The sequence below is a fragment of the Balaenoptera physalus genome, assembly GCF_965194825.1.
Source record: "Balaenoptera physalus genome assembly, chromosome: 20".
Lineage (NCBI taxonomy): Eukaryota > Metazoa > Chordata > Mammalia > Artiodactyla > Balaenopteridae > Balaenoptera > Balaenoptera physalus.
In genome coordinates, this window is record NC_138901.1 from 52303820 (window position 1) to 52314762 (window position 10943).

General features: G+C 38.6%; 1 protein-coding gene across 4 annotated transcripts in view; it reads left to right on the forward strand.

The window, feature by feature from the left end:
* PAFAH1B1 (platelet activating factor acetylhydrolase 1b regulatory subunit 1) overlaps window positions 1-7488 on the forward strand; it is a 79219-nt gene extending 71731 nt beyond the window's left edge. For all 4 annotated transcript variants that reach the window (XM_082443549.1, XM_082443551.1, XM_082443550.1 and 1 more), the window contains 3 exons: window positions 443-544; window positions 2476-2632; window positions 3551-7488. In XM_082443549.1, coding sequence (XP_082299675.1) covers window positions 443-544; window positions 2476-2632; window positions 3551-3624 — 333 coding nt within the window. In that variant the 3' untranslated portion in view covers window positions 3625-7488. The remainder of the gene's footprint in view (window positions 1-442; window positions 545-2475; window positions 2633-3550) is intronic.
* The last annotated feature ends 3455 nt before the right edge of the window (window positions 7489-10943 follow it).

The window sequence follows — 10943 nt, forward strand, 5'->3', positions numbered from 1 at the left end:
GTGGAAATTTTCTATTTTTATATTATCTAGGTCCTTCCTGTGTAACCTAGGTATGTCAAAAGACTTCTGTATTTCAGTAGAGAACAACAAGATGAATAAGTCCTGGATATCTGATGTACAGCATGGTGACTGTAGTTAACAGTACCGTATTGTATACTTGGAATTTGCTAAGAGGGTAGATCTTCAGTGTTCTCATCACACACACAAAAACGTAGTTATGTGAGGTGATGGTTACGTTAATTAGCTGGATTGTAGTAACCATTCTTCAGTGTATACACGTCTCAGAACATGAAGTTGTATACCTTGAATAGATACAATTTTTATTTGTCAGAAAGTGCGTTTTTACAAAATTAGAAATATAGATCATTGCTAGGTAGTTTTCATTTAAAGTCCTTACCTAACTTCTTGCCTGGGAAACTTAATTTTTATATGTTTTCTATAGACTAAAAAAAGTGGCAAGCCTGGACCATTCTTACTGTCTGGATCCAGAGACAAGACTATCAAGATGTGGGACGTCAGTACTGGCATGTGCCTTATGACCCTTGTAAGTTTGCATAATCTTACTGCTGCTTTCGCGTTTTTACTGTGTGCATATCTTTTTGGGTCAGATGCCTTGTGATATCTTATTAAATAATCTGAATTATTTGAGGTTTTAAAATAACTTCTTTATAAATAGACTTTTTGTTGTTGTTAAGTCCATGGTTGCAGTGATATGGAGGTCATTCCTGTAGAATATTATGTTATACAAAGGGTCTGCAAAGCCAGTCAGTGCTAGGAGGGAGAGTCTAGCCACTGTACCTCTAAAAATTATATGACATCTCCTGCGGAGGGGAAACAGTAATATTACAGACTCATTCATTTTTTTGAAGCTGTTTGCTTTTCGATTTCATTATATTTAATTTTAATATGAATCCTTTTAATTATTACCTATATATTTGCATGTTGGAGTTCATTTGGTTTATTTTATCATTCTGAAATTAATGGTGTTATCTTTATGACTTGGAAATGCTTATTTCATTTAGGAGCCTATTTCATCTAGATTTTATATGAGGATATATAAATGATAGTAGGGGATCTGTGGACATTAATCCAGTAGCAGTTTTTCTAATTTGGTATCCATGTTGGTTTAGAGATTCTTTAAGTGCTAATCATACCTTGAAGTGATTGTCTCTCTGTAGCATATGATAGACACATATGGAAGTATCATCAAGAATTGATTAGAAAATTAAACTCTCCTCTTAGTATTCTGAGCTGAGTTCAGGTATACTATGTTGCTGTTAGAAAACATGATCTACATTTAAAAATCAGAAAGCACGTGCTCTCTTCTGTAACAACACAGGTCACCATTAATTTCCCTGGAGGTTTCTGGCTCCTGTTTTTCAACTGAAGGAGGATTATTTTTTCTGCTTTGTTTTGGTGTGGCCACAAGAAATGTGATTTGATTTTTGTTGAAGCTTCTACAACTCTAGTGATTGGTGGCTTTTACAGATAACAAAGTATTTTTTTAAGTAAGGGCAAAGGCAAAAAAGTAAACCAAGGCAAAAGATATGTCACCTTGGTTGTCTCTTTTTCTTTTTTAGCTCTTTGGGAGGGAGGTTCTTTTACAAAAGCAATATAGCTATTTACATTTTAGAAAATTTGAGAAATAAACAGAAAAGTTAAAAGAAGAAAATAAAAATCACCCTCAGATCACTTTACCATACCTAATAATACCTACCAAGTGTATTTTTGTAGACTAGAGCTGTCCAGTAGAGCTTTCTGTGGTGATATTCTGTATCTGCACTATCCAGCATGGTAGCGACTAGCCACGGGCAGCTGTTGAGCTCTTGAAATGTGGCTAGTGAGACTGAAGAACTGAATTGTTGATTGTATTTAATTTTAGTTTATATTTAAATAGCCACACATGACTAATGGCTATCCTGTTGGACTGTGCAGTTCTAAACCTTTTTCTTCAATTTCTATGTAGATGAACATGGTGGGGGGTTTTCTATGTAAAAATGGTATACCGTATGTACTGCTTTGCAGCAGACTTTTAGTTTAGAAGGTATGTGGCACTTGCTCATGTCATTAGATACACTTATTACATACAGTGCTTTGCTGAACGTCTTGTTAACCAAGTCATCTAGACACATTCTTAATTATTTCTTAGGATAGATTGCAAGAAATGAAACTGCTGGACAGGGGATATAGATAGATGAATGGATGAATAAAGATATGCAGTAAATACCTATATATCCTTCACCTAGAGTCGCCAGTTGTCAACATTTTCTTTTCTCTATGTGTGTATGTGTAGATTTTGCTGAACAGTTTGAAAGTTACTTGTAGACATCATGACACTTGACCCCAAATATTTTAACATGTATCTCCTAAAAACAAGGGGTATTCTGTATAACCATAATAAAATTATCACACTGAAGAAATTTAACATTAATACACCACGTATTTAAATAAGTCAAATACCTTTTTGTTTTTAAGGTGGGTCATGATAACTGGGTACGTGGAGTTCTGTTCCATTCTGGGGGGAAGTTTATCTTGAGTTGCGCTGATGACAAGACCCTGCGTGTGTGGGATTACAAGAACAAGCGATGCATGAAGACCCTCAATGCGCATGAACACTTTGTTACCTCCTTGGGTATGTACAAGTTACGAGGTTTCTGAGCAGTTAGGTTTTGGGGTGCCAGACCTAACAGGTTTATGAAACCATGTGGATGTTTCCAGGTAAGAAATGAACATGTGCTTTCAGGGCAGAATAGAGAAGACAGGTTAAAAACTTTATGGATTCCTGCCATTTGTTTTAAATTCTCCTTTCCTTAACTCTCTCTTTCCATCATCAGCCTTATAATAAAAAAAAATTATTTTCTCCATTGCACAACATTGGTTTGGAAACTAGAATTATGAAGAGGATGCTTACTGAGCACTATGATGGGTAATTTTTCTTCCCTACTAGTTTGTAAGTTTCTCAAAGGAAATCTTACTCAACCTTTTTACTCTGGCAGATATATACTATTGTAAACTCAGGGAAGTGTATTTACACTTAATAAACATCCTCAGTATCATCTGGACCTGAATCTAGAATTTAAGATAGTGAATAAAGTAAAATATAATACACTAGGGTATGATGGATCTAATAATGAAGGTAAAGCCTCAGTAGAATAGGGCTAATGCTTAACCTTACAGGGTCATTACAAGGATCAAATGTGAATATAAAGCATTAGTACTAAGCCTAGAACATAGTAAGTGTTCAATAAATGGATACATTGAGGCTGTCCTTGTTGTTAGAATTCAGTGTTTATTCAGCCTCAGTTGGGATGAGGATAGTGGGGGAAGTATTTTTTTTAGGGTGTTTGTTAGTTGTATAGGATTTAATCATTAAGTCTCAGCTTCCCTTACCTCGTTGATAAGTTTGATATACCTGCTAGGGGTAGATGTGTGGCTGTACAGAGAAAAAGAATGGGTATTCCTGGCACTTGGATGTGCTTATTTTATGGCTTATTAAAAATTGTATCTGGCTCAGTCTGATTTTAAAATAAGCCTTCTCTTTTTCTTTCAGATTTCCATAAGACGGCACCATATGTGGTTACTGGCAGTGTAGATCAAACAGTAAAGGTGTGGGAGTGCCGTTGATTGAGTTTCATTTGGCCCCTCCTCCCTTGTTTCCTCTGGATGCACTCTGATGATACCATGGTTACCCCATTGAGCTCTGTTTAAATAAATATTGTCCTTTCATGTAAATTATTCTGGATGTAGATTGAGCTTATTAAATGTTACACACAAAGTATTCATGCATGGTGAATCCAAATTGTATACTGTAAATTTACATACGTTGTCTAGAAGTACCATAGGGTTTAAAAACCTGGGCTGGCATTGGTCACACCAGGCCTAAGAAGGCAGAAGTTGAATAAATTGAACTAGGGCACTAAACTGAATAGTTGACAGTGTCATTTTATGTTGGATTATTAATTCCTGTTTTTCTTTCTGCTGTCTGTTGGTGCCTGACTTGATGGCCTCATTTGGGGGAAAGTGGTGGTTATTAGGGCTTTTTCTGAAATGTGTATCTATGTAACATCACTTAAGTGTGCTTAATAAATCTTCTTTAAGGATGTTAGATAATAAGGCTACAATTCAGAATCTTCTGAACCATCTATGTAATTAATGGGGATTACACATTGGAATTTTTGTCATGACACATTTGCCAAATCAGTAGGATACATTTGTTTTGGCAGCCTATCAAGCAAAGGCTAGTGGTATATTTATGTAAGAAAATGACTGTAAATCTGAAATAAGAAAAATCTCAGCAGCTAATAACAAATCATTTATTTCATTTGGGTCCTAATGCTTTGTAAACAGGTTTAAAAAACACTGTAATACTCTAAGCTTCTATTTTCCACACTAGACACACTTCTAGTTGTATTCTCCATACTGTCAGACTGTATAGTGATGTGACTTCCAAGTAGAGTTTAATCTTCCCATTGAGTGTGTCATGGTACAAATCACTATTTGTTTTTGATGTTTTTTAGGGATGTGCAATGTGCATAACATAATGACAAAGAAATATTGAAGAGGTTATGTTTGCCCATTTTAAGGGAGTGGGAGAAATACAGCAGTTTGTTGTTCAACATGAATCTGATATCGATTTGAACTGTGTTTAACTTACAAGTTTATAAAAAGACAGGGTTTAATGGAGCGTGCATAAAAATGTACTGTGTTTTCACCTTTTGTTTATGTATAAATGTTTATGAGTATATGGGCCTATCTGTAAGTGGATAAGTCTATATATGTATGTATATCACACACATACAACCTCCATGTCCTTGGGTCCTGGGTTTTTGAAGAAGTGCTAAAACATATAAATAGAATAAATCTTGCTGTGGAATACCATGCTTTAGAACAAATCCTTTTTGATCCTAACGCTTCTGAAAACCAGGTCTGACTCTGTGGGAATTTTTCCCAGCTAAAGGAAAATCACTTCCGTTATCCGCCACCTCCACCCCCAGTTTGGCTGTTGAGCATTTTACACATCCCTGATATATTGTATATTGTGATCCAAAGTTACTACAAGTAGGTTTAAGAAAATTTTTATCTATGACTTTGGAAACAATATTCCATTGCAGATTATTAATAAATAATCCCATTGCTTAGCTAACCAACATTTTTTTAAAGAAGGTCATTTGAAAAGTTAACAGAACAATGAAATAACAAAGATAGTTTAACAGATTTATCCTGGATTGCATCTATTCATTTGTGTAATATGTGATTTAAAAAAAAAAATATCCCTTTTAGTATTAAGTGGAAATTTGGTTCCTGAAAAAGACAAAGGGTTAGAGTTAATGTCCTGTAGATACACACACAGAGAATAGGCCGTATATTTCCTAGAAGCAGCTTTATGTCTAGCTTTTGTCTTTTTGTTTGTTTGCTTGTTTGTTTTTAATAATTCCTGAGAGATGTCTCTGGAAGGAAAAGTGTTTTGAAAACTAATGGCTATTTTTGAGGACAAAAATTACAACTTAAGCTAATTTCTTAAATACAGTAGAATAACTTTCAGGACAATATTGCCTCACAACCCTGCTCACATGGAGAAGTCTTTTTTTGTTTCCCCTTAGCTGTTCGGACTGGATTTTTCTACAGAAGCTATGGAAGATATCTTTGTTCTTGTTTGCTGCTATTTCCTGTCCTATTTTAAGAAATATAAATACATAGAAATGGTGCATCTTTAACATTTGTTTGTACATGTATAAATGTCATGTATTTTAATTCATTTTTAGCATGTAGCAACACGAATTGTTTAAGGGTAAGCCACAACGTCTAGAAATCACTCCTAGATACGAACAATAAAGGAAAAAAAAAATGGTACCGATTTAGGAGGAAACAAAGCCGCTGTCGCTGGGTTTTCCCTGCAGCCTGCAGTGACTTCCACTGACAAACAAGGAGAAACTATCACTCTGTAAACAAAGTCATCCTTATTGGGAGATTGCCACAGCCTGCTGCTTAGCTGAGTTACCAGACATCCTCCATTTATGAAGCAGCGAATGTTGAATCTCAGGGATGGTCCTCAACTGGATCCAAGTGTAACGAGCCCTGTTTGAATAATGAAGGGGGTGGGGAGAGTGATCCACCCACAATCCGGAAGCAGATTTGCAGAGGTTTCCTGCACTGTTGTTTGACACTGCCCTGTTGATGCCCTTTCTTCCTGTTTCCTGCGTTTTCTCTGTCTGCTGTCTAACCCTGTGCCTTGCCTGGGATAAGTACAATGATGAGGTTACTGGTTTGGATTGTAAGTAGAGGAATTTATTGATTGGTTTAGAGGTTCACTGCTGCTTTGTCACTGTCTCAATCAAATTGGCCACTTATTTAAGAAATAAAAAGCTGGTAGAATTGCATCCTCAGATGATGATTGACCTTTTGTGTGTGTGAAAACAGACATTCCAGTGCCACCCTAATATAACGTGCCCAAGAAGTCCTAGCTGCACTCTTGAAAGTGCAAGCCACGGAAACTGGTTTAGACATGGCTTGGAGAATAGTTGCTTTTTGACATGGCCTCTTGCACTTTAGGAGACTGAGACTGTCCTGTTTTGTCCATTGTGGTGTGACCAATGGTGTGCCCAGAGCACTGCTCTAAAACTCACTAGTGTTAGCACGTCGTCAGGGCTGTGGGCGCTCGCTGTAGCCTTCGGAAGCTTTGGCTCTAGATCACCAAGCCCAGTCTCCTTACTGTCAGTGCCCTGCTCTCCTGTTTGCCTCTTTCTGTTTCTATGTGAACTTCCAGATAATATCACTCATTAAATAGTTTTTTTTAAATTTATTTAAAGAAAAACTATTTAGAAGTAAAGGATATTTTGTTTTGTTGACAGTGGTGGCTTGATAATCCTTAAGCAACTGAAGATAAAATTGTTGAAGGAAAAGGCACTTAAAATGGTTCCTCTCTGTCCAGCTGTATATAAGTCCAATGTGTTAACTAATCTAGATGATGCAAAGAAGAATCTCCTGGTAGAGAAGCAACATGTACGAAATCGGTGAAAGAGGTTTTGTTTTTTTTCAGTGGGGTAGGGGGAGGGCAAGCTGGATTTACAAGTCACGACTGGACCGAACTGGCCTTTTTATCTTTCCACTATATCATGTAAGTGGCTGCTTCCTTGTCCTGCCTATCCTTCAAGCATCCCTAAAGCTCACTCTGAAGATGGTAGAAACAAAACAATCTTCGAGTTAGAAGTTGATCCTGACACTGACATGAAGGCGAACGTTGATTTCATACGAACGAACAGTTACAGAGGTGGTGATTGGAGAAAACAGTTCCCCAGATTGTAAGAGTTAACTGAAGATATTGACACAATTTTAAAAAATCAGTAAAGGAATGTATATAATATTGCTCTTGTGTTTTACAGTAAGATTTGTTGCTCTCAGACTGTGTAAAACAAGATTTATTCATGTTTTCTGCATATTAAAAAAATCTTATTGTACCAATTGGTAAACTATTAAATGCCTATAAAACTAGATCTGTGTTTTTTTTTTTTTTTTTAGTCTTTTTGTGCACAGATTTGAAACCTTTTAAATCGAGTCCTAATAGGAAGCAGGGTTGTGTTCAGCACCAGACATGGAGAATAAGATGCAAGTTGCTAGCAGGGCCTGGATGGAAGGCCTTTCTTCAGGGCAGTGCCAGCACTGCCTTTGCTGTCTTGCTTCCTTCACCCAATTTGCAGGAGGGAACTAGGAGCACAGCTGCAGGGGTTCTTGCCTGAGGGGCTTGCACAGCCCACTGGGTCAGGCAGCTCCAGACTGTTTTCCAAGGCTCCACCCTGCCCTCCAGCAGCCCTTTCTGACAGTGACTACAGCTGAGGCCAGGAAGGACCTGTTACAGCCTCAGGGCCCCGGGGAGAAGTGACCCTACTGCCTTTGTTCTGTTAATGAATGAGCCTTTTAATTCTGCCCAGTGGTCTTGGATTCTTGGAGATTATTAATACTGTTTTAAATTTTGGTTGAAATGTACCAAGAATCTTCACCCTTTTCCCAGAAGCCCCACGGCTTTCTATGTGCTTTACATATGTCGGCCATGTCCTGCCTTTCATCCCTGGACTACTGCCCAGCTAGCATGCGTAAGTGTTTTTAGGGCACCCGTGAGGTCTCCCGCAAAGGACAAGTTGAATGATGTGGTGGCTCTTTTCTTACAGCCCAACTGTCATCCTGCCATGTAGAAGGTAGCTCCTCTACCCACCCCCCTCTCCAAATGGGAAGCTGGGCCAAGAGCACCAAAGTAATTTGCTGGAAGTTACAGTTTCCCGCGTTTTGCAGCTTTTCCATTTCTTTGCAGGGCTCCTCTTTTCCCCTAGGCTGAGATCCAGATGATGAGCCTGACCACTTTCCCTAAGGGTGGAGTTCCAGCTTTAGTATCACTATCCGGAAGTGCACTTAGCTGTTCAAAACCTGTTGGTTTGTCGCACACATCAAGCTTCCTTCTAAGACTCATGGTTGCATCTGTCCCTGGTGTAGGACAAGGACTGGGACATGGAAGACTTGGAGAAATGGCGCTGCATCCTGGGTGAGGCAGCTCTGTCCCTGTTAGTCTTTGGTGGAACTTGTCTTGCCTGCAGACTGACGATTCTCCACTGCTGACGTACCAGAACCCTCTAGGAAAGTGATTCTCGGTGTGCTCCCCGTGCCAGCATCGCCATCACCTGGGAGCTCACTAGAAATGCAAGTCCTTGGGCTCTAGCTCAGACCTACTGTATCTGTCACAGGGTGGGACCCAGCAAATCCATTTTAACAAACCATCCAGATGATTCTGATTCAGGCTCAAGTTTGAGAACCACTGATCTAAATGAACTAACTTCACTGAAGAAAAAAATTTAGACAAGTCACTGGTCCCTGGGCCCTCCAGCTGGGGTTTGAACTCAAACCTCTCTCTTTCGCCGACAGTTTGATACATGGAGTTTGTTCCTTTGTGAATATTTTTCTTCCACTCACATCTCCAGTTTATTATTTCTTATGTAAACATACAGGATAGTTACATCCAGGGAAGAAGGGCAAGGATCTTTCTCTTACACCAAAGTAACTGCCTTTCCAAGATCTTTTATACATAAATCCAGTAAATGAAAAGGCTGAACCGAAACAATGCATTTTTTCCCCCATATCAGAAACACAAACAACTAAAAGTGAATGTTATAAATGAATAAATTCAGCACTTTGCCATACCTGCATTTAAAAAAAGATTTCATTTTCCTGTAATTGTTTAGACACATCATGCAAACACTCTCCTAGGAGTGTTTCGAGATCACTGTTTGCTTCTGAACAAGAATAAATAAATAACAACCATCACTTTCACAAAACACCATTTTATCATCGTTCCCACTTGGTCAGTCACCAGCCCTCTTAAATAAAAGTGGCTGGTGCAGGGACTAAAGGAAGGAAAATACCCAACATTTGAATGCCTGTCAGGCCAACACCCTTATTCTCAACATACCGTCTTCCTCACATACATCCCCTGCTGGCGGATATTAGCACATTTTTACAGACAAGAAAACAGGCTCACTTAAGGTGAGGTCATATGCCAAGGGTATTAAGCTAATTAAAGAGTGAGCTGGGACTTGAACCCAAATGCACTAGCTCTTTCCCTTATCTGGTTCTGCCTGTATTAAGCATCTAATTAGCTATTTAAGTATAATGAGGGCCTTCTGACATCTCTGAAACAATCTTTTAACCTACTTTTAGTCATACAGGAAAGATCCTCATCCCATCCCCAAGCCCCTCTCTGTCACCACACTGCCAACTCCACTGTGGGGTGACCATGAGGAATGGGGTAGAGGCTGGGAACGGATAAGAATTAACGTTGCCCACACTTGCAACATAGGAAGGCTCCTCACTCATTCTATATCCTCAGGGCGACTGTGTCCTGAATGGCTTGCATCTCAGTGTCTGAGTTCTTTTTTTTAATCAGTGGATTTCCCTGTTTAATGGGGGTATTTCTTTCCATTTGAGGAGGCCCTCCTGTCCTCTGTAAGGTGTCCTGATCATGCATGCCTTGTTTGATTGCTAATGTAGATACTGGGAGTCGGGGGGAGGAAATACTCGGGCCACATCAGGATACCTTATTCTCACCTTTAGGATATGTAGGAATTCCTCAACTAAGTCTAACAGTTCTCTCAATATTCATATTTAACAATGCAAATGATGCCACCGACAAGGGCTTAATTTCCAAAATATACAAACAGCTCATTCAACTCAATTACAAAAAAAAAACAACCCAATCAAAGAATGGGCAGAAGACCTAAATAGACATTTCTTCACATGCAGATGGCCAATAGGCACATGAAAAGATGCTCAACATTGCTAATTATTAGAGAAATGCGAATCAAAACTACAATGCAGTATCACCTCACACTGGTCAGAATGGCCATCATTAAAAAGACTACAAATAATAAATGCTGGAGAGGGTGTGGAGAAAAGAGAACCCTCCTACACTGTTGGTGGGAATGTAAATTGATACAGCCACTATGGAAAACAGTATGGAGGTTCCTTAAAAAACTAAAAATAGTGATCCAGCAATCCCACTCCCGGGCATATATCCGGAGAAAACTCTAATCCAGAAAGGCACATGCACAGCCCAGTGTTCACAGCAGCACAATACAGTAGCCAAGACATGGAAGCAATCTAAATGTCCATCAAGAGATGAATGGATAAAGATGTGGTACATATATAAAATGGAATACTACTCAGCCATAAAAACAATGAAATAATGCCATTTGCAGTAACACAGATGGACCTAGAGATTACCATACTAAGTGAAGTCAAAGACAAATACCATATGATACTGCTTATATGTGGAATGTAAAATATGACAGAAATGAATTTATTTACCAAACAGAAACAGACTCACAGACATAGAAAACAAACTTATGGTTACCAAAGGGGAAGGGGGTGGGGCAGGGATAAATTAGGAGTTTGGGATTAGCAGA